General features: G+C 34.5%; 1 protein-coding gene across 3 annotated transcripts in view; it reads left to right on the forward strand.

Moving 5' to 3' along the window:
• PTPRK (protein tyrosine phosphatase receptor type K) overlaps positions 1–25,263 on the forward strand; it is a 759,288-nt gene that overhangs the window by 429,299 nt on the left and 304,726 nt on the right. For all 3 annotated transcript variants that reach the window (XM_069077441.1, XM_069077439.1, XM_069077440.1), the window contains exon 7: positions 22,833–23,126. In XM_069077441.1, the coding sequence (XP_068933542.1) occupies positions 22,833–23,126 (294 nt within the window). The remainder of the gene's footprint in view (positions 1–22,832; positions 23,127–25,263) is intronic.

A 25,263-nucleotide genomic window follows, 5' to 3' on the forward strand; every position in this document is an offset into this window, starting at 1 on the left:
TTTTTTTTTTGCCCATCATTTCCTTGGTGATATTCTTTATTTGTTGCACTTTCATATTTTCTTTTTTATACAATGTTAAGGCCTGCTCAAATTGGTCATTTATCTTTTCATTTTCCTTTAGATTATTTTCAATTTCTATTACTTGGAGACCAGTATTCTATGTTTTGGGACTTTAGAAAAAAATTAATGAAAGAATATATTGTAAAGAAGCAACATTTTCATGAAAAATTATAAGGTCTAATAATACTATAATAATATATTTTGACAATACCAGGATTTCACAAGGGTAATACAGTAATACAAACTCTAGGTCATATGAGGAAAGAGTAGAACAATAGCCAACTTTCCTGAGTTCAATTACAGCTCATATTTATTATCCAGGTGATCTTGGGCAAGTCACTTAGTTTTCCCAGTTATTAAAAGAAGGTCATTGGACTACTTAACTGTAAGTTTGGGTGGACACACACATGTGTAAATATACATGCATGTGTGTATACATACTTGCAGTATAATAAATGTATATGTATTCATGCACATGTTCGTATGTGTATGCATGTGCATGTGCTGTATATATGCTGTTATTACCTGTCCATTCAACTGTGTATCGTAGGTCCTAGGCAATAGGCATTCTTCTTTCACTTGGTTTTTCCTGGGCAAATAAACATAAAAGACAATTTGCAATGCTTTTGGCCTCCTCAAAAATCATACTGTTTGCCTTCTAGTTATTTTATTTGTGTGTTTGTGTATCAGAAAGTAATTTACATATTACTCCTTGATTAATCTATTTTCAATTCCTTCCAATCATCTTTTTTGGAAATTATTATTTTTTTCTTTTTTCCCTCTTTTTTGTTCTTTTAATCATATTTTGGATCAAACAAAATAGTGTTAGGTATAGTGGTTCTTCCTCAAAGAAATGAGTATGGGAAGTCTAGTTTACTATTATTTTTCCTTATAAGTGGTAAATTAATATTTGTGATACCATAATAGTGTTATAGCTGCCACAAAAATTGAGATAGCATCCAGATAATTTATATAGTGTCTCATTGTCATATATATTTATATATCACTATTCCTTTCCCCACTACAATCATTCTAGTCTTGGCCTTTATTATAATTGATTCAGACTACTCCAGTAGCCTCATAATACATCTTCCTTCCTGCAAAACTTCTACTTTGTGCATGGGTGTTGTCATAGTCACTCCTGTTTTTCAGACCCTAAGACAGACACCTATTGTCTACTGCAAAATTCCAAATTATTAACAAACTGAAACCCATTCAAGGCTTTCCACAACCTGAAAATACATTATATTTCTCTTTTATCACCTAAGTTTTCAGCACATAATTATGATAATTGCACCTATTTAAGAAGCAGTTTTCAAACCACTTTCTTCACAACAACCTTATGACACAGGTAATTCAAATATTATTATTCTCTCTTTTTTTTTTGGTGAGAATAGGAAAGCTCTGAGAATTTTTGACTTGCCAAAGATCACATAGCTGGTAAATATCAGATACACGATGTGAACTTATACTTCTTAACCTTGAGTCTGCACTCATTATACTATATACCCTTACAGTATACTCTAGGATCAAGTAAAATGAGATGATTTTCTGAATCCTGCACACACCTGGCCTTTTTCCATGACAACACCTTTCCTTGAGCTCTTTCCTCTGCCTGTTTCACTCTGCCTCATCAGTCCTTGTGTATTTAATTGCTTTTCATCCTGTTCTTCCATGAAACTTTCACTGATCACCCAAATGAACCATGACTTCTAGTCTCAGACCTCATATGTTTATTTTGTTAGTGTATTTATTATGCTGTTATTTTACTCACTCTTCTTAGAATGTGTAACTTCTTCACCCTCTTCTGCTTCTTTAAAATCCCTAGTTTTCTTAAGAATTCTGTTCAGAAGCTACCTTTTACATAAATCCTTTACTTATGCTCTTCTCTAGCTGCTAATATTCTATCCCCCCATAATTTAGGTTTGTATGTCTCTCTGCATTTAAGTCCATCAGTGACATATATATAAGCAATTGGGTTTAAATAACTTGTTCAAGGTTACATGGCCAGTTATTTTGTGTGGGTGCTAAGTATCTGAGGCTGGAACCAATCCTGGGTCTCCCGACTCTGGGCCCAGCACTCTTACTCACTGCACCACCTGGCTGCCCTCATCAGTGATATATTTTTTATATCTTTTTATATTTTTTCTTTAGTCCTCTGGATTTGTGGCTTGTGTTTGCATTGACTAATGTTATAAAATCTTTTAAAATTGTTTTTCTATATTGGAAAAGAGTATATGTTTTCATTGTATAAATTGTTCTCCTTGGTTGACTCTTTTCTGTCTTCTCTGAAACTTTCCATTGCACCATTTCTTGTAGCACAATATTATATCATTATATTCATATGCCATAATTTGCTTAGTTATTACCTAATAGTTGATTTTCCGCTTAGTTTCCAGTTTTCTGCTGTTATGAGCTGCTATGGAGACTTTTGTCTATATAGGTCTTTTCCCCTTTAACCTCTTTGCAAGTATTTGGATTTATTTTGTATATGTTTTATTTATATTTCTGTATTTTGTATGGACTTCTTTTGTATGTTTATTCTCTTCATTTCAAATATAATCAACTTGAGGACAAACAGAACTCTCCTTGTTTCTATATCCTGAGAATCTAGCAATGTTTTGAATATATATTTTGTATTTGATAAATAGTTGATTGATGGATAGATTTATCATTTTGTATGATAGTTATCATTATTCCATAAGGACAGGGTTGTATCCTTCAGGGATGTCTTTTTTTTTTTTATTTTTTTATTTTTAAGCAATCGGGGTTAAGTAACTTGCTCAAGGTTACACGGCTAGTTATTTCTGGGTGTGGTGCTAGTGTCTGAGCCCGGGATTCGATCTCCCGGTCATCCCAACACTGGAGCCGGTGCTCTTACTCGCTGAGCCACCTGGCCGCCCCTCAGGGATGTCTTTTAGGTAGTGATTCTTCTTGAGGGCCATTTTCCTTTATAATTTCTTATTTTATCAAGTTTATTTTTTTATCTTAACTTTCAGGTGGTGCTGCTATTCTTATATTGTCTCTCCTTGATCTGTTCTCCAAATTAGTTGTTTTTCTAATGAGATGTTTCTCATTCTCTTTTTTTGCGGAACAAATTTAGAGAGTCTGAAGTTTTCTTAACTACTCTGCCATCTTCCCAGGTAGCTTTTTACATGACCAAATTTTCATGACATGGTCTGTTTTCCATCCATGTTTTTATCTCATTTCAGCATGATTGGAAAAATGTTAATTGATCACTTAAGGTGACTTTCTATACTTTATGAAATGTTTGTTGTTCAGTCATTTTTCAGTTGTGTCCCAACTCTTCTTGAATCCATTTGGATTTTTCTTGGCAATGATATTAGATTGGTTTGCATTTCTTTCTCCAGTTCATTTTATAGCTGAGGAAACTGAGGCAACCCAGGTGAAGGACTTGCCCTGGGGTCACACAGCTAGTAAGTGATTGAATACAGATTTGAACTCAGGAAGATGAGAGCTCCCTACTCTAGGCCTGGCCCTCTATCCACCGTACCACCTAGCTGCCTTTTTTGAAATAGGTAGTAATAATTTTGTCTGTTTGATAACTGTTCATATTACTTCTGAATTGTGAGCAAAATTTATTTCTCCTAATGGCTCACATTGGTGAGTTGTTCTGCTTCACCATTTGACTCACCGATTGTAAATGGAGAATGCTGATACTAACCTGTCTCACAATGATGCTGCATGAATTTATAATAGAAATTCAGTTAAAATGCAAGTAACATGAATATAAAATTTTTTTGTGGCTGGCATGTTGAAATATGGAGTTTTGGAAGAGAGACCAAGTCAGGAGAAAACTAAATTATTTTTTGGATATATTAAATTTCAAATGCTGGTGGGACATCTAAGTAGGGTAAACTTGTACTGTGGTCACTTGGTAATTTGAGATAAACTTGGGAGAGAGATTATTACTAGAACTGAAGATCTAGGAGTCATCTGAATAGAGATGATAATTTACCCCTCCAAGAGAGCATGGAAAAGAATATATAGCCATGCAGAATATGCCCACTTTTTAAAAACAAAGATAATGATCCAAGAAAAGGAACTATGGGAGGTGGGGGGGCAGAGCCAAGATAGCGGAATAGAAGCACAAACTTGGCATAGGCTCCCACTGCAGTCACTTCCAGTACATGTAAAAAATGATCCTAAACAAATTTTAGAGCTACAAAACTCACAAAGTGACAGAGAGAAACAAATCTGCTGCTGAAGGAAGCCCGGAGGGCCGACAGGAAGGGTCTATGGCATTGAGCTGGGAGCCAAGCGCAGTCTGGTGAAAGCTGTGTGGATCCAGCCCCAGGTGGCCCCAACCAGTGGCCACCAGAGCAGACTTCAGGAGAGTGAATCATCAGTAGCTGTGGTGGTTTCAAGATTTCTCAACCTATAAATGCCAAAGACAAAGTAAAATGTCAGTGTGGAACTCTGTTGGAAAGGAGGGAACTAAAGAGTGTAGTCTGGCCCCTGCCCCCAGGGTGAGAAGTGGCCAGAGGCACAGTGTGTCTGCTTTCAGAGCTCCTGGCCTGTAGATCGTATGGGGGCCAAGCAACCATTCAGAGGATAATCACTCTTGCTTTAACCTGCTTGGATCTGATTCAGGGCCTTAGGTTGTGGTTTTGGGATGTGTGACCACTAAGCCAGAGCTCCTGGGGGCTGTAGAGAGTACGTCCTCCTAATAGCTCTGGCAGCTGCAAAAACCCGAGTGATTTGGGATATAGCTCTCTCCATTCTGGAAGCAGAGTTCTACCATGACAAAGAGCTCAAAAGTCAAGTAATTGGCTGCCAATATGAGCAAGCCACAGAAACACAAATAGACCAGCAAATCCTTTTTTGGGGACAAAAAGGATCAAGGCATAGAGCAGGAAGAAGACAGTGAAGTCAGGACTCCTGTATCAAAAGCGTCCAAGAAAAAATATGAATTAGTTACAGGCCATGGAGGAGCTCAAGAAGGATTTTGAAAATCAAGTAAGAAAAGTGGAGGAAAAATTGGGAAGAGAAATGAGAATGATAAAAGAAAATCATGAAAAGCAAGTCAATAGCCTGTTAAAGGAAACTCCAAAATACACTGAAGAAAATAACACCTTAAAAAATAGACAAACTTAAATGACAAAAGAGGCCCAAAAAGCCAATGAGGAGAAGAATGTCTTAAAAAGCTGAATTTGCCAGGCAAAAAAGGAATTTCAAAAACTCAATGAAGAGAATAACTCCTACAAAATTAGACTGGAGCAATTGGAAGCTAATGACTTTATAAGAAATCAAGATACTATAAAACAGATCCTAAACAAATGAAAAACCAGAAGTCAATGTGAAATATCTCATTGGAAAAACCACTGACTTGGAAAATAGATCCAGGAGAGATAATTTAAAAATTATTGGACTACCTGAAAGCCATGATCAAAAAAAGAGCCTAGACACCATCTTTCAAGAAATTCTCAAGCAAAATTGCCCTGATATTCTAGAACCAGAGGGCAAAATACAGATTGAAAGAATCTACCAATCACCTCCTGAAAAAGATCTCAAAAAGAAAATTCCTAGGAATATTATGCCCAAATTCCAGAGTTCCCAGGTCAAGGAGAAAATACTGCAAGGAGTCAGGAAGAAACAATTTGAGTATTGTGGAAACACAATCAGGATAACACAAAACCTAGCAGCTTCTCCATTAAGGGATCAAAGGGCTTGGAACATGATATTCTGGAGGTCAAAGGAGCTAGGCCTGAAGCCAAGACTCACCTACCCAGCAAAACTGAGCATAATGCTACAGGGAAAAATATGGTCATTCAATGAAATAGAGGATTTTCAATCATTATTGAAGAAAAAACCGGAGCTGCAGAGAAAACTTGACTTTGAAATACAATTAGCAAGAGAAGCATGAGAAGGTAAACATGAAAAAGAAATCATAAGGAACTTATTAAATTTGAACTATTTACATTCCTACATGGAAAAATGATAATTGTAACTCAAGGCTTTTCTCAGTGTGAGGATAGTTGAAGGGATGTGTGTGTGTGTGTTTACATATATCTATGTATGTATAGGAGGGTATATGTATATATAAATATGTATGTGAATGTGGGCATATGTATGTTCACATATGCATAGACAGAAGGCACAGGATGAGTTGAATATGAAGGGATGATATCTAAAAAATAAAATTTAGAGGTGAGAGGAATTTATTGGGAGAAGGGGAAAGGGAAAGATAGATTAGGGTAAATTATCTCATATAAAAGAGGCAAGAGTTACAATGGAGGGGAAGAGCAGGAAGGTGAAAGGGAATGGAACAACCTGATTCTCATTGAATTTGGCTTAAGGAGGAAATAACATACACACTCAATTGTGTATCTTACCCTATAGGAAAATAAGGGGTGAGGGGATAAGAGGGGATATGATAGAAGGGAGGGCAGATTAAGGGAGAGGGTAGTTAGAAGCAAACATTTTTGAAAAGGAAACGGTCAAAGGAGAAAATAGAATAATTGGGGGGTGGATAGATTGGAGGGAAATATAGTTAGTCTTACATAATACTATGGAAATGATTTAGGTAACTACACATGTACAACCTACATTGAATTGCTTATCTTCCCAGTGGCGGTGGGTGAGGAGGGAAGAAGGGAAAAAATCTGGAACTCAGAGGTTTAAAATCAAATGTTTAAAAATTTGTTTTTTACATGCAACTGGGAAATAAGATATGCAGGTATGGGTGTATATATTGTTGTATATTCACACACACACACACACACACACATATATATATATATATTTATCACACTGAGAAAAGTCTTGAGTTAAAAATATTGTTTTTCCATGTAGCGATATAAATAGTTCAACTTTAATAAATTTCTTATGATTTCTTTTTCTTGTTTACTTTCTCATGCTTCTCTTGCTTCTTGTATTTGAAAGTCAAATTTTCTCTTCAGCTCTGATTTTTTCATTAATATACAAGATATACAAGATAGCAACCCATCTTGCCCTACAGAAAGTTAGGGGGGTGATGGGAGAGCATATAAGAGAACAGATTGGGGGAAGGGATATTTAGTAAGCTTGCTATTTTGGAGTGGGAGCTAGGGATAAGATAGGGAGAAAAAAATTGTAACTCAAAATCTTGTGGAAATGAATGTTGAAAACTAAAAATAAATAAATTAAAAAAAAATTAAAACTTAAAAAAAGAAGAAACTATGAATGAGCAGTCAGATAGGCTAGAGAAAAACCAAGAGAGCACAGTGCCATTGATTACAAGGAAAGAGAATATCCAGGTGGGAGGGAATAATGCAGTGTCAAAATCTCAAGAGGTTTCAGAAAGTATGTGAGCTGATAAAAGATGCTGAAACCAGTTAGCCTCTTTTAAATAGTATTAGATCAGAATCTAGAAGAGTAGGTGATAAGGAAGTGGAGTCAATGACTATAAATGAATTTCTAGGATTTTGGTATTAATGGGGTAGCTCCAAGAATGTTTATGGGCTTATGGGTATCTGGCTTATGAGGGAGCCAATTGATAGGGACAAACTGAAGATGAGAGATGGCAAATGGAGCCAAGGTACAGCTGTAGGAATTAGCCTTGGCAAGGTGTTAGACCTCTTTTTTCCTCTTAAACTTGGAGGGAAAGAGGAAAGAATGAGTAAAAATGTAGCAGTGGAATAGGGGTTCAGTTAGTCAACAAGCTTTCATTAAGTTCCTACTGTGTGCCAGGCACTTTGCTAAGCCCTAATGATAGATATACAAAATGAGACAGACCTTACCCTTCAACTCTTTCCATTCTATCAGAGGAGTCAACAAGGACATATGTATGTATGCAGGTATGTATGTACATATATACAAATAAATACAAAATAAGTAATGCAAGTGGTGTTTTAGAATAAAAGTTTACCAACTTTCATAGATTTACAGAGATCTCAAGTTTATTAGGTTTTTTTTTTAAATGGGTTGTCACATTTCTTGACCTGGTTTATTAAAGGGATAAGAGATGGGAGTAACCATCACTATAAAGGGTGATGTAGAATCAGGTATCATTTTCTTTTAAAGAAAATTCAGTTTAGAAATGAGCTGAGAAAACATTGAAAGAACCTTAGAGAAAGTGGTCAAGGAAGAATGAGCTCAAAAAAGGAAGGTAGTTAATGATAGAATAGAATTCCAGTAAGTAGAAGAGTATAGGGTTGGGTTTTGATTTAGATGCAAGTTCAGGAGATCTAGCAAGGGAAATTGGTTTTTATTTTGGTAGGTAATAGGCCTAAATCATATTGTTTGTGAGAGTAGATATTGGAGGGTACATTCCTGGCGGATAAGAAAATAAGTAAACTTAGTAATTAGTCTGTGGAGTATTAGAATGAGAATTTAGTATCTTAATGACATAGGTGTGGCCAAAAACATTCATGTTTTAGTTGTGTGTGTTTAAAATATGTGATGTATATGGGGTCTCTGGGTTCCGTTAATGATCTGATAAAATTGTCTTATCACATAGTTCATGAATAATATATTAAAATGAATTGTTTACTCATTATCACTAAAGTATTGCACATGCATAAAACAGAGCTGTCACTGAATATTCCAGTTATATAATTCTGTAGTCTCATGATCCCTATTAAATAACTGAGCTCAGAGGATTTAATTTCGTTATTTTATTGCCATTCATTTGCATTTTAAAATGAACACTTGATTGCTGAATAGAAAACTCCACCCTTTACATGAAGTGGGGAAATTTCCCAATTATAAACTCTTATTAGTATAATTTTATAAAGTCTGTGCCAAGTCAGTACACCCATTCTTCCCCTTGAATTAATACTGAAAATAATAGGTATTAAGACATTTGCCTAATGCATATAATCATTTATCTCTCTAATTCAACTTAATCAAATCTATTAAATGTGGTGAAAGGGATGTCTTTTTAAAGGACCTATATGCCCCATACAACCATTGTACCAATCTTGGAAATTTTCCTTACTGAGCTTCTTATCGTAGTTCATGGGTTAGGGAAGGGCTTTCTGGTGGCTTGGGCAGATGAATGCATTAGAAATTCAAGCTATCAACCGCAGTAACCTTAGAGGAATCACTCTTTTTTCTAGAACTTACTGTTTCCATTCGTACAATGAAAGAATTTAGTGTTCTCTAAAGCCCTTTATGCAGATACTTTATGATTCTGGGATTTTGGAATTTGATTGACAAAGATGGTCCATGGGCCATTGTATAGTTAGAAGCATTTTTCATGTTGTTCAAAATTCAGATACAAAACAAATATTATTCAACAGCGGACCCCACAGAGAAGAAACTAATTCCTTCAAATATGCAGCAACATCCTTTACTGTGTTGTATTTTAGAAGCTGTATGATCCAGGTCAAAGAGTTTTAGGGCTTACATTAGAGCCACCTGTACTCAAGCCATCTCTGTTACTGGTAGCATGTTTTTCTTTGGCCAAACCTATGAATCTCTCAGAGCCTCTGTTTCCTCATCTGTAAAATTAATGTGTTTAACTAGATGATTGCTTAGATCCCTTCAATGGCAAATTCTAGAAATATGACTAAGATCAAACCTCGTATTTTGGGAAATTTTACCCATTCAAATAAATTTTTAAAGAATATTTATCTTAATATATGATATTACATTATGTATGTATATTAACACACACAACTATGAATGAAAAAAACCCACATGTTAAATATTAACCAATTTATCGCATTTTGACATTTTGATTGTCTAATTATCTCTTATGAGAAGACTAGTAATGGAAATATTTTTTTAAAATGTGTTTCAATGATGGCAAGTCCATGGCAAGTTTACAACTGAGACAGAAAAAATGTTTAAAAATATCAGTAACTAGATCAATTGGTAAACAATATAATCTATTATCATTCCTGATGCTAATAAGGTACATAAAATATATTTATTATCTATGGCTCTAGCTGAAGGGAAAAAAAAAATCCAGTGTTGATTAGTTCTAAAACAGTCACAGTGGACATTAAATGTTCCTGTTTTTAAGACATTGTTTATTTTTATATATGCCTAAGAAAGACTGTTTTTCCTTAGTGCTAAGGAATAAATAGAAATTATATATCCTTCTGTCATTCATTTTGGTAAACATGCATTAAATATGTATTACAGAGGTCTTTGTTAGGCTTTGGGTGGCCTATGGTGGCAGAGATTATCTGTCTGTGTCTCTGTCTCTCTGTCTGTCTATCTATCTGTCTGTCTATCTATCTATCTATCTATCTATCTATCTATCTATCTATCTATCTATCTATCTATCTATCTATCTATCTATCCCAGAGATCAGATAATATATAGTGTCCCTCCTTCTGTATTCTTTCACATTGGGAATGGTAGATTCGGGGATCTAGGTTTTGTTTGAAAGCAAGTGAACCTCCCAAACATTAGTCACTAAGCAAATTACAAAATATTGTTTGATAAGTGCATTAGAGAGTGTAGCCTGCTGTGTGAGGTATGGAGAGGAAAGATCGTTACTGATTGTTAGGATCACAATGTTTCATGAAATAGACACTTTAGTTTTGCATTAAAAGATGAGATAGCAAGTCATTGAGGTGGGTCAGTTATGGTAAAAGAATGGAGATGACAAATGAGTTATGGAGAATGAGCAGCAGCAGGGAGGTTCCCATGGAAGAATAGTCAATTTTCATGGGGGAATGGTGGGTAATCAGTCCAATCTGGATAGAGTCTGTAGCAGGAGCAATATGAAAGAAAACTGAAAAATCAGAGTTGGGAAAATTCTGCTTAAATGCTTTTTTTTTGGAGTACTATGTTTCATTAAATGCAGAAATGACTTGGGTATAGAATAGTGCTATAATAAAAAAAAATTGTTGGTTTTTTTCAGGTATCTTTTTTTTTTTTCACTTAGCAAAGTTGTATTTAATCAGCAGTTTGGGGCAAAGCAAAAGCAAAGGGCACCTGCTGCAGCCTGAGATTTGGGTGAAATGGAAAGAGCACACTGGCTTTGCTGTCAGAGGGCCTGAGTTCACATCCTATCTCTGTTACTTGTCTGTGTGGTGTTGGGCAAGACACTGCCTCTCTGGAGTTTCCTTATGTGACAAATTAGGGTGTTGAACCAGATGGCCTCTAAGACCCCTTCCATCTATAAATGTATCATAGTATGAACCTTAATTGAATTGAGAGTTGGAGTTGCTTAGTCACCAGGAAGGACAACGTGCTTTCATAATATCATTTCCACTGGTCCCAATGCTGAACTAAGTCAATTAACAATGGCAAAACCAATTTCCTTCATTATACACCTTGTAGAGAGCATTAGATGCCTCACTGAAGAGTTTTTGCTGCTCCAGGGTTCCTGTGTATGCTGTTTTTGTAAATCTTCTACTTATTTTTTTCATTGTGGATGTGCATTTCAAAATAATTCATCCAAATCTGGACCTCCCATGGTAATTTCTGACAAAGTTTTCCAGATCTATTAGTCTCATACCAATTATGATAGTCTCTTAATGGAATGACTCACTCTATTTTCCTTTACTAATTGAAGAAATTTGTTTCATAATTGCTGACAACTATATAATATCACATATAGTTTTTTCATTTTGTTTTTTTTTGGAATAGATATTTCAAGATGATGGTACCAGATTCATTGAATAGAATGGGTAGCTATTGAAATGAAGGCTAATAAAAATTTGTGTGGGTGATCTTTGTTAGTATTTTGGGAGTTTTTGCATGTTAGAAATCAGCTTTGTTTAAATTATCCTCAAGATATATAGAAACGGGGTCAGAGTCAAGTTGGTGGCGTGGAAACAAGACATATAGAAAGTAGTAAGCTGTACGATATTTCCTAACAGAGTATACACAAAGATCATTCATAAAAACTTCAGAAGTATTTCATTTAAGGCCTAGAAGAAGTACAGAAAGTAAAGTTAGTATCAATTCTCTATAATTGTTAATAATAAAAGGAAGTAAATAGCACTGTGAATAATAGGATAAGCAGATTCCTGCTGTCACGACTTGGCAGGGTGTGTGGTGTGTGTGTGTGTGTGTGTGTGTGTGCGCACACGTGTGCGTGCGCGCACATATTCTGGCAGGGTGTGTGTCTTGAATAATTTAGAAGATGCCTTTGCTTTGTGGGCAGGAATAGATTTAAGAACACTGGGACATTTGCTGTCATTATTGCTAAACTTGGTTAAGTTTGGAAATATAAAAACTCTTTTTTTAGTCTCTATAGATAATCCAAAGTAAATTTTCAATTTACTTTAATTATTTTTATTAGGGGAGTAGCTAGGTGGCACAGTGAATAGAGCACCGGCCCTGGAATCAGGAGGACCTAAGTTCAAATTCGGCCTCAGACTCTTGACACACTTACTAGCTGTGTGATTTTGGGCAAGTCATTTAACCCCAATTGCCCTCCAAAAAGCAAAAAATAAAATAAAATTTTATTAGGCACATTTTTGTTATACTACTAAGAAATAAGTTGAGAAATGTTAAGAACTGGTGCAAGGTGGTACAGCGAATAGCGCACCAGCCCTGGAGTCAGGAGGACCTGAGTTCAAATGTGACCTCAGACACTTGACAGTTACACACTGTGTAACCTTGAGCAAGTCAGCCAAACCCAACTGCCTTGCCTTCCTCCCCCCTTCAAAAAGATATGTTAAGGCTCCTGAACTTGTCTTTTTGTGTTGACATATTTTCCAGAAACACTAGAGAATGCAGGAGGCCCTAAATGTGTCTAGGATAAAGACTCACACCCCCTTCCCTGCCCCCACACCCCAGCATCCCCTCCAGCACACACCTGAGTTGATGTACTGTGTTGTTTGCATCCCAAGATGGACTCCCAATGTGTGCTTGGGAGTCAAACCAGGTGCCAAGCCAGTCTGTACCAAGCTTGTTCATCTGGGACCCGTGTTGATAAGCAGACCATCCTATCTTCAGAGTTTAAAGGTTCCTAAGGGAAAAGAATTGTATCTTTTGCTGTCACCTTGTTCTTCCCCTTCAGGAGGGGTTTTGTCCTTTTCCCACCTTTACTGTACCTTTCCCCTTCCCATGCCATGCCATTTCCTGGTATCTCCGCCTTCCTTTGTCCTACATTTATAAAAAATGAAAACTTCTCTATGGATTGTGAACTTTTTGGATTTCTCATGCATGTTCATTTCTCTTATAATAAACCTAGTTTTCATGTAAGCTTTAAGAGGTTGTGATTTCCTGTTAGCAAAAATAGGGGGATAGAGATGACTGTGACAATGATTCATTTGGTTAAAATTTGAAGTGGAGAAAATCATTTCACTTGAATATAAAACATTGGCTTGAAATTTTGACCATAGTCTAAGAATTCTTAATACAAATTAAAAGATGAAACTAGGAGGTACAGTGGATAGAGAGCTGAACCTGGAGTCATGAAGACCTGAGTTCAAATCAAGGTTCAGACCAACCAGCTCTTTGACCTTGGATAAGTCACATAACCTAGGTCTCTATTTGCAAGCTTGTAAAAGGATGATAACAAAAGCTATGTCCCAGAGTTGTGGGTATAGAATAAAATATTTTTTGTAAATCTCTTTGCAAGTGTCATTTAAATGCTATCTATTATTATTGTTATTCTTAGGCATGAGATTTTCATTTCAGGCATTTTTAGACTGAATTGCAAAACAATGACCTACTCTTTTACTGGACTTAACTTTCCATCTAACCTATTTATATCCATCATCCTTTCATTTAGAGCATCAGGAATATTACTATAAATTACTTATATTGTTTCTAAGATGAAGTAGTTCTGCTATAATTTGATATATGTAATCCCCAAAAGTACCTGTCTAAAAAATCTTGCAACAATAACCACAAAGTTTCTGGGGAAAATGAGACTAGGGGCTCAAACAATGCTCAAAATGTTATCAGTGACGTTAAAAAAGATAGGTACTTCATAAAAAATAGTAGCATATTTTTATACATGTTAAGAAATACAAAAATACTACAACAAATAATAGCAATGTATGCCTAGGTAGCATGAGTAAGTTGGGTAGGCTGCGTCTCAGGGCCATGATGGAAGGTAGTGAGTGAGAGTGGAGACCAGTTTTCCTCCTCTTACATTTCCTACTGTACCCAAAATATATATGATAAATATGACACTTTACTTTGAGAAAAACCTGAAGTTTGCTTGTGGAAGTGGGTGTTGGAAAGGTTGCAGAATGTGAGTTATTATGATGTGATGCAGTTTTCTGAGTTCTATTACTGTGTCTCACAGAAGAATTTATATGAATGCAAACTCAAAATTCAAGTTATGCTCAAAATCTTCCCTAATATATTTCATTGGAATAAATTCACATTTTCCAAAGACATGTTATATCAGAAATGATTGTATCTACTTTTATACGTAATTGTATAACTAGCTTATTTAGTGAACAGGGCACACTTCAACATGTTTTAGGCACAGAAAGTATCATGACAGATGTCATTGTCAGATAGTATTTTAGTACCTTTTTTGCTGCCTTATTTTATTATCCATTAAAGATAATTGATCAATATCTGATCCCTAGGATAATGGGGGTAAACCTGAAGAATAACAGAAGTATATTCCTTCCCTTATCCATTTTTTATCTCAGTTCTTTTATGATTAATCATCATAAATGAGTCGAGTGTCATTTTCTTCACATGCATAAATATTTCCACCTCTGATAGAGTTTATGAGAGGATTTCCATGTGTCAAGTTCTTTCTCTCCTTTAACTCTTGACTCATTCCCAGTGATATATAACTAATTCATTAGTACCCTGTGTGGAGGTTGCTGCTTTGTGTATTGTGATATCCATGAAGGCTTATGTAAAGTTATGAATTATTCTTAGTAATTCATTGTTACTTGAGTCATTTCATTGTATAAATGTGTGGGTAGTCGACTGTCATTTTTTGGTCAAAGAGAATATCTCATATCTAATTCTTTCCTGGAATAGTGTGTATCTTGCATTTGGAATGTATGAACTAAAGTCCAATATCACTTTGATTTCACAGAATTTCCTGTTTCCAAATGTTCTCCAAATATTCTATTGCCCTTCTTTAAGGTCTCTTTTGATAGAAAGGAAACCATGTATTGTTATGCCTGTATTTTACAAAAGGAGGTAAGGCTATTGTGGGGAGGTTTCCAAATGAAGGTTAACAAATTGATATGATAATGCATAGGATATGTAGTTCCAAATGCAGAATTTGGCAATATCTTTGCTGAAATAAATTTTTCCTGTTTCATCATTTTTGCTAATAAAGTCTTATGTCACAAAGATGAAATACTCTAGATTCCACAGAACTTGCTTCTTAGTCTTTTTAACATGTCCTAGATGTATCCACACTGAGATACAGAATGGACGTATCGTGAAACTTGAAAGACATAATTGCTGTCTACAATAAACAGTGGCATGTTTAATGGTTATGAGCTCTAAATTAATTTGAAATCAAAGAAAGTTCTGATTTATATTCTGGGCTTAGTACATTTAACCTTTTTTGAATAGCATTTCTTCATATTCTTGACCATTTCAGTATATTGCCAGATACATTTAAAAAGGAGGGCTGCTAGGTGGTGCCTTTCTGGACCTGGAGTGAGGAAGCCTCATCTTTGAGTTACAATCTGGTTTCAAACACTTAACTAGCTGTGTGACCCTGGGCAAGTCCTTCAATGCTCTTTGCCTCAGTTTCCTTATCTGCAAAATGAGCTGGAGAAGGAAATGGAAAATCCCTCCAGTATCTAGCAAGAATAACCCAAAAGTGGTCGCAAAGAATTGGAAGTAACTAAAATGAATGAACTTTTAAAATATAACATAAATATACTTTTCATAGGGAAGCATAATGAACATATATGTATAAATGCACAGACCCATCGATCATAAATTTCTTCGTCACTCTGATTGTAGTAAAAGGCCAAAAAGAATTATTGCTAGGTTTGCAGATGTACCTTTTTATATGAGCTGGATAAATCATTTGACGCAACTTGGTCACTAAGCAATTGCTTAGAAAGTGTTCTTTTGTTCCAGTCAACTAACTCCTTTAATTAAATAGTAACATTTTGTAGGTGCTGTGTATCAATGTCAGAAGGAGCCATTAGTCTATAAGGTTCAAAATGCAAGGGGGTATATATTATTTTTTAAGACAATTTCAGCCACAATTTTTAAAAATGCCAAATATTACATTATTTTGTTCTAAGTAGTATCTTCTCTTTGGAGTTCTGGTGCTGTAAAGATAGTTTAAACTGCTCCTTGGTGACAGACTTAATACAGTGTAGTTTCATGCTATGGGTATAGTAATATATTTATACGGATAACCACTAAAAAAAGTTATATTTCTAGTAACAGCTCATGTCGTTTTTTTTTAATACAAAAATGGAAAGGTGACTAATTTGATTTTGGGGAAAAGTAAAAGAGTATAATAGAAGATTAATCAGGGAACTCTACCCTCCAGTGGGACTATAACAAAACCAAGTTTCATTGAGCTAATTGATAGAGATTGAGATTGTATAATTCTTACTTAACTAGAGGTATTGTTATATATAGCTATATATATATTTTTTTGTTTTCATTTCACTGACCAAGACCTGGATTTGAGTCAGGATTTCATTAATTTCTACATTTGTTAAATTCAAGTCAAAGTTTTTCTGAGACTCACTAATTCTCTTCTGTGGAGGATTCATTCTTGCAAAGTGTTATATATATTAATATAATTAAATATTGTAATAATTTCTTCTATTTTCAGGTTTTTTCTCTATCCCTATGTTGAATGGACATATCTAATAATATGTTCCTAAAGTGAAATATAAGTGCCAAGTGATAGCACAGTATAAGATCTTTTAACATTATGTCAGTCTATAACTATCATATCATATATCCATAACATATCATATAAATATCATATATACATATATAAATATAAATAACTATCATATACTTGAAAGAGCCACAACCAATGCTCAAAGTCACAGGGTAGAAAATCCCTGACATTTGACAATTATATGGGTTCCACAAAATCAATGATACAGTTCCTAAGGCCAAGAATGAATTCTTTTAATTCTGAATCCTTTTTACATTGCGTGGGAAAATGTTCTATATACATTGTTTAAAATATCTAGACCTAGGAACCTCCAGTGTTTATCTTTGCCTTCCTCCGTATTCTCTCAATATAAATTATCCAAGTAATAATGGATTTCTTACTTATTAACAATAACATGTTAATAAACAATAAAATTTATTTATATTTTACATAGATGTATCAAATCCAAATAATCAACCAAAAAGAAACCTATTCCTACCTAGATACCAAATATTCAAATATGCAATAATAGGAGTATTTGAAATTCAAATGCAGTTCTTATCTCCATTAATGATGTTACCCTTTAGTCTTGGGCCCCCCAGTGTAGCCTTTAGAATCTCAGTGTTGTTAGGTTTTCCATGTATTCAAATCTTGTTTCCATACCCTGTGAGTTCCCACAATTACAGACTTCATTAATTGTTTAGTGCAAAACTAGCAGGAGTGAACCAAATTATTCAGATAGACTTTTGAAAAGTAGAGACATTAGATCAAAATGAACTTTTACAAAATATATGACTGTAACTTTTAGACTTAGAATGAGAACATAACCATCTATATTAAACAATTTGAGGGAGACCTGCTGACAAACAGTTCATAGGGAAAGTACCTAGGGTATATTCTTGTTTATAAGAATAAAGTGAACCAAAAGCATGTAGTGTTTGCCAAAGTTAGCATCCAAAGCTATGTTAATATAATTGTCATGACCACTCTGTTATTGAAAGTGCAGTGTTTATTGTTTTAGGAGAGTATTTGAAAAAGGGAATTAACCAACTAGACCTAACCTGGACAAGAGGTTTTTCTGGGGTGGGAGTGGGGTTGCAGTGTGAGCAGTAGGGTGATGGTTTTTCCACATGGGCTTAGTTCCATAACAAGGCATAGGATAATTGTAACTGTGTTGCCCTAAAGGACAGTATATTCACTCTCTCAAGAACTTTTTTATCAATTAAAAAATTGATCTGGTCTAACCATTTGCAGAATCAATTCAGAGTTATATTAAGAAAGTAACTAAAATTCCCATACCGTTTTGTTCCAAGATTCTGCCACTAGGCATATCCACTAAAATATCAAATATAGAAAGACAAGTCCTATACACACTGAAACATTTATAGCAGCACTTTGGTAGTAGTAAAAAGTGAACTCCTTTCAATTTGGTGATGATCAAAAAAAATTAAAGTACTGTATATGCATGTGCTGGAATGATACTGTGCAAAAAGAAATGAGTATTAAGAATGAGATAAGCAATGGGAAGATTTCAGTGAATTGATATGGAATGAAGTATGAAGTAGGACCCAAGTAAAACAACATAGTGAATGGCTACAACAACATTGGTGGAGAGAACAGTAAATCAAAATAGAACAAAAAAAATATAGAACCTGAATGCTTTGTAATCACCACATTTGACATTTACTTTATCATCAAATTCCACCTTACACCTGGTTAGTTGACCTTTATAATAAGCAAAACCTAAAATGCCAGATCAGAACTTTGTTGATAATAAATGAGAATTACATAACTATGAAAAATGGCCCCATGTAAAGTTTGCATAGGATTAATATTTATAATTCATTTGATTAATATCTTTATTGTCTTCCTCATTTACATTTCTTTTTCTTACATATAGGAACTGGTGACCTAAACTTCATTGAATATCAAGAAAGATAATAGAAGTACTCTTAAAATGAATTTTTTTTGTTTATATAGTTCATTTTGTTCAGTATTTTATTTGATCAGATGAGGAATAATAATCAAAAATAATTATTCAACATAACATACTATTCCCCAAACTCACTCATTATAAGCCCCCTTTCTATAATCATTTCAAATTTCCAAGTCGTGTTCATTTTACCTTGACATTACTCCTATCTGCTCTCTTCTCCCAGTTCCAACTTCTGCTACTCTAATACAGACCCTCATTACTACTTAATTGGACTATTGTAATAGCATTCCAAAAGAACTTCCTCCCTTCCATTTATGATCGCTCCATTCATATTCACATTGTTGCAATATCAGTTTTCCTTATCCACAGATCTAGTCATGTATCATTCCTCTTCTCAGAACCATTCACTACAATCCTGGTAGTTAACAAACAACATTAAAATACAGCTTAGCATTCAAGGTTCTCTTCATCTTGGGACCTTCTGATCTTTACAACTTTATGTATAATATTATCTTCCACATGTATTAAGTTTCAGCAAAACTGGACCATTTTACCTCTATGACTTTCTGTCCTTTAAGTTACAGTTCAGATGCAAACTCCTTCCAAAGAACCTTCCTAAACACTTTGGCAAATAAATTTCTTTTCTTCCTCAAAACATGAAGAGTGCTACTTGTCTTATGCACTTCTTCGATCATATTTCCTATTATAGTTACTTGTGGGTATATTTGTTTCTCCCTTATATAACCCCTTCGCAACTCCAGACTTTTTATTAGCTCCGTGAGGACTACAGCTTCATCTCATGTATATTAAAGTTTCTGCAAATCCTAGCATAGTGCTCGGCACATTGGAGATGCTTAATAAGTTTAATTGAGTGGAACTGTAAGGAATTCAATTCTTAGGAACTGGGAAAATATGGGTTTTGTATATGGGATCTGTGGTGAAAGGAAGGTGGAAAGAAGCACTTATAAAATGCTATATGCCAAGTATTGTGCTAAGCACTTTAAAAATATTAGCGAATTTAATTCTCACAGCCCTGTGAAATATTATCATTAACTGTTCTTATCAGCATTTCACGTCAGAAGAAACTGAAAGGAAACAGATTCATTGACTTGCTCAGGTCCATTATGTCACACAGTTATCATGTGACACATGTGACACAAACCATTAGGAGTAAGAAGAAATATTAGAACTCAGGTCTTCCTGACTGAAAGCCCAATTTTCTGTCTGCTGGACTACCTAACTACCCTCGAGATTCATAGTATGTATTGTTCCTTCTCAGTATAGTGCTAAGATTATTTTGGAAATGTTTTTTTTCCTGAGGCCCAATTGACAGATTTCATATATACACTTTAAAATGAATGATAAGATTTGATGGTAGATGAGGAAAGGAAGATAATTTGTTGGATAAATCATATAGCTGTGGCAAGTGGGAGAACTTGGTTATAAAAGACATCTTAAAATATATTTCCGATTCTGTCTATGACATCTTTTTGACATTGAGGCTTCTTTCTCTGCTTTTTCACTTGGTTAATTTATTTACATTTTCTGAGTTGAAATGAAATTTGAAGTGATGAAAACATTGAAAAGTAAATAATTGTATTATGGTATATGTTGATATTTTTCCTTTCAGTTACATTTTTAATAGTTTGAAATTTTAAAGCAAATAACATAATTTAAAATTATAATTAGGAATTTTATTATATAGTTGGTTATAAAATAACTTTCAATAATCAATTGAAAGTTAATTGGACAATATCAGAAAAGTTTATCTGGTAGATTGGGATTGTATGTTTCAATTGACAATTAACTGTCCTATTGGGATTTTGGTTACACGGCACCTCTGGGTTTACTAGAGTATTATGTTATGAAGAATATTAATAATTCTGCAGAACAATTACTTGTTCATTTGCTAGCTGATTAAAATGCATGCATAATTTATTGAAATGAATAGAGATTTTATAAATAAGACTCCTTGTCCTCTAGGGCCTAAAAACAAAATACATATGCTAATATATGACTACTCTTTACCTCCAACATAAAAAATTTAATATGCAGTGGTATATTAATCTCGTTAATGCTAAATTTCACTCATAATAATTTTGTTAGTCAACGTATATGCTTCTTAGTGGCACTCAAAATTGTCATAGTTCAGATTTGGAGCTGCTTCTCTGATTTTTGGTTTTGTCTTATAGCTTGAGTAACCATTTTATATGTGAATTCAATTGCTGACTTCTTCAAGCCAGCTATCTTTAGGAAAAAGGGATCTGCCATAGGATCTGCATAAACTCACAAGTGTATTTTTTAGAAGTAGTTTTCATAATAAAACACTATGGAGATTGACTTCATTGTCTCTTAGTTTCTTCATTTGTGAAGCGAAGGAAATAGACTCTTACTATGCCTTGCACAATATAAGCATTAAATAAATGCTGTTTCGCTTAAGAAGCTCTAAGGTCCCTTCCAGCTAAAACTTTGACCTTATTATCCTATGATTGTCTGCTTTTCTGACTTAAAATGGGTATTCTAAGAATTTAAAATAGAGAAGAAAGTGGTTTTACAGTCTTATTACATGTTTTAGACTTTTGTTTGGATTATATGTTTGGGGTGACAAGGAATGGAGTTTTGATGGATGAAATTTAAGATCCCTTATATTAGTATTTGCTTAAGGTCCTTGGTAACTGTAGAGATTTAATCAATAAAGGTTTATTGTTTAATAAACCTTAACTTGAAAAATTCTTTATTCATTGAACATTGATGTGGACAATATCTTCAGGTTGTTGCTGAGCTGTAATTATAACTTTCTTGATAGGTGATAGTGATCTAGTATGATGTGAATTTAGAATTGTTTTCTAGTTAAATTAGTCAATATATGTACCATCTGGTATGAAAACAAACTTTGCATATGTGAGGGAACTAATTTTATTAGTAAAGTGCAGATTGCTTCTGGAAATATATGTAACATTTAACTAGTCTAAAAAGATATTTGCATTATTTTTCCTTCCTCATTTATTTTCTCTAACCAGCTTCCTTTGAGATTTATGTATCAAAAACATATTGATTTCTTTTACATTTATTTTCATCACCCCATCACCTCCCTAACTCCCAAGCTGGAAACTCTTAAAGAAGAAAAAGAATTATACAAGGTGATATGTAGTAAATGACATTCCATGTATATTTACTATGTAATTGTATCTGCTACATTGGTAGTATAGATATAGTCCTATTTCTCCATCAAATTGAACTTGTAGCTTGAATAAACATTCCCATGTGATCATATAAACTCAAATTCATAGTTGTATTTGGGGAAGAAATTTTTTTTTGGAGGGGGAAGGCAAGGCAATTGGAGTTAAGTGACTTTCCCAAGGTCACACAGCAGACAAGTGTTAAGTGTCTGAGGTTGGATTTGAACTCAGGTCCTCCTGACTCTAGGGCCGGTGCTCTACTCACTGTGCAACCTAGGCCCCCCCTTGGGGAAAAATTCTTAAAAGACTGCTCCAGAACAGTTCCTACCAAGTCAGGATATAGATTAGAACCTCAGAAAAAGCCTATTTAGCTGCAGTGTATCATTTTTGCCTTAGTAGTGTGGATGAAGGGGAGAGATGTAATATGCTTTTTGAGAATGAGTCTTACATAAAAAAGAAATTGTATCAGAGTTTCAGTAAAGACCTATCTAGCCAAAGCATACTAATTATTTCTTCACAGGATCAGTTGGGCAACATTTAGAGTTTTAAAACTGCAGATTTTTTAGATTTAACCAATATAAAAGAACTTGGCACACTAATTCATTATTTTTGTAAGTTCACATTTCCAAATAATGACTTTATCATAACTTATTATATATCAGAGATATTTCCTTTACAAAATCTTCTCTATTTTTCTTTTTGCAGTCAAAACATCTAAATGTTCATCTCCTCCAAACAATGCTTTTGATCCAGTAAAACATGCCATTGATAATTGCCAACCCACTGTATAGATCATTATTTTTTTATTTGTTTATTTTTCTGCTTGATTATGTTTTACTTGTGTAAGTCATACATATAGAGTAATGAGAAGCTTTAGAATATTTCAAAATTGTATTATATGCTATTTGGTTTTCATATAATTATTTTGCATATTCATTTCTCTTAGAACCACCTCGACCTATAGCTCCTCCCCAGCTGCTTGGTGTTGGGCCTACATATTTGCTGATTCAGCTAAATGCCAATTCCATTATTGGTGATGGACCCATTATCTTGAAAGAAGTAGAGTATCGAATGACATCAGGATCCTGGACAGAAACTCATGCTGTCAATGCACCTACCTATAAACTATGGCACCTGGACCCAGATACTGAATATGAGATTCGTGTTCTACTCACAAGACCTGGAGAAGGTGGGACAGGACTGCCAGGACCACCACTTATCACCAGAACCAAATGTGCTGGTAAGATTGAGTAGCTGTTATTCTCTATTCTAATGGAGAAGCAGCCACTTTATTTTATTATTTATTTTATCCATTTGTTTATTTATTTATTTTTTTTAAGCAATTGGAGTTAAGTAACTTGCTCAAGGTTACTCGGCCAGTTATTTCTGGGTGTGGTGCTGAGTATGTGAGCCTGGATTTGATCCAGGTCATCCCGACACTGGAGCCGGTGCTCTTACTCGCTGAGCCACCTGGCCGCCCCTAAGCAATTGGGGTTAAGTAACTTGCTCAAGGTTACACAGCCAGGTGTTTCTGGGTGGGTGCTAAGTGTCTGAGCCCGGGATTCGATCTCCAGGTCTTCTCAACACTGGAGCCGGTGCTATTACTCGCTGTACTACCTGGCCGCCCCAGAAGCAGCCATTTTAGAAAACATGATAAGTTTTCTTTTTTTTTTAATCTTCCATTCCTACTTCATATTTTGGCAATATCTAAAGGGATAAAATAGATGAAAACTTAAAATTATTGATAAATGTTTTTTCACTTGAAGTAAAGTATGAGCTCAGAAACTCAGCAAATTTAGGGAACTTGGTTATATTAGCTTTCCTAAAGATGTGTTCCTTTGTAACAATGTTGTCTTTGAGTTCTTTTATAAGGGAGAACTCTTTTAATTAATTTTACATGATTTCAGGAATTGTATTCATTTCTCCATACCGAAACAGAATGCACCAGCAACTCATCTTGGTTTTGTTATGACACATCCATTTTTATTATAGTGGCTATCTATGACCTTTTCTATATTGTACATTTTTGAATCACAATATTAGCTAATATTCTGGGGAATTTAGCTTTCCCTGGATATCTTATATTCAGACTTTTTGACAGGTGCAAGTGTATGTGCCATCAAGAGAGAAGACCTTATAGGTTGTTCAACCAAATACTGAATCTTTACACCATTTCTTGCCTAATAATATGTTACCCTAGTGCAAAATCCATATTTCATATTATAGAATGAAATAGCCACAATGGAGTCAAAGCTCTGTGGCTAATCCTCTTTAGAAAATTGTTGCAGATAATTTCTGATTGGCACAAGATTTTGATATCCTGTGGTCCAAAGTAGACTATGTACTCTCTATATAGTTGTAATTCTAAAATCACTGTACTACCTTTATACTAAAATAACCTTGAAAATAGACAGTGGAGAAACACAAAAGGAAAACTTAATGAGAGAATGGGGAAAGGAAAAAGGGAGGCAGAAAAAGAGAAGGGATTCTTGAGGGAGATAAAGGGATGGGGGAATAGATTTCCTGTGCTTAATATAATAATAGAGTCAGTGTTAAAGAAGGGATGATATTTAATCCCTTCACATCTATTTGATGTAGAGAAAAAAGGCACAGTTTTAATTATCTTAGCAAATTATGTGTTTAGTGTAATTTTGAAATCATTACTTATTATAAAATTTAAATAAGTACTCTAATTTCTAGATGGTCAAAGTAGAATTCCTGTGACAGCATTGTCAGGTCAAAAATATTGCTGAACTGCACAATTTAGTTGTGCAAATCTATTTTTAAAGTAATTTAATTGTTTAAATTTTGAAAAGGGATCAAATAGAATTTTGAGTTTATTTTATTTACCATATTAAAAAGTGCCCCAGACTTTATTATATCTCACAAACTCCATGTTGTCTGTGTAAGTCTTTCTGTCTTTAAAAATATACAGACAGGGGGCAGCCAGGTAGCACAACAAGTAAGAGCACCAGCTCCAGTGTCGGGATGACCTGGAGATCGAATCCCAGGCTAAGACACTCAGCACCACACCCAGAAATAACTGGCCATGTAACCTTGAGCAAGTTACTTAATCCTGATTGCTTAAAAAAAATTTTATTTATATATATTATATATACATATATACAGACTGCATTAGATATTCTGAAGCAGGATACTCATGATGTTTATGTGTGACATAAGCTTAATTTTAGTGCCAGTTGATGTCATATAGTAATCAATGACGATCTGTTATTCAGCTAGTACTGTTTTTTATATCTTTGATAGAACTTACTGAGTTCACCAGGCATCAGTTAAATTGCCTAAAGAACAGGGATGAAAATTCAATCATGCTAATTGGCTGATGATTTGCCACCTGTCAGTTTCTAGGCAGTTAC

This window comes from Petaurus breviceps, unplaced genomic scaffold (assembly GCF_028583685.1).
Source record: "Petaurus breviceps papuanus isolate PSGF00001 unplaced genomic scaffold, PetGlider_PUasm1.0 90977, whole genome shotgun sequence".
Taxonomy (NCBI): Eukaryota; Metazoa; Chordata; class Mammalia; order Diprotodontia; family Petauridae; genus Petaurus; species Petaurus breviceps.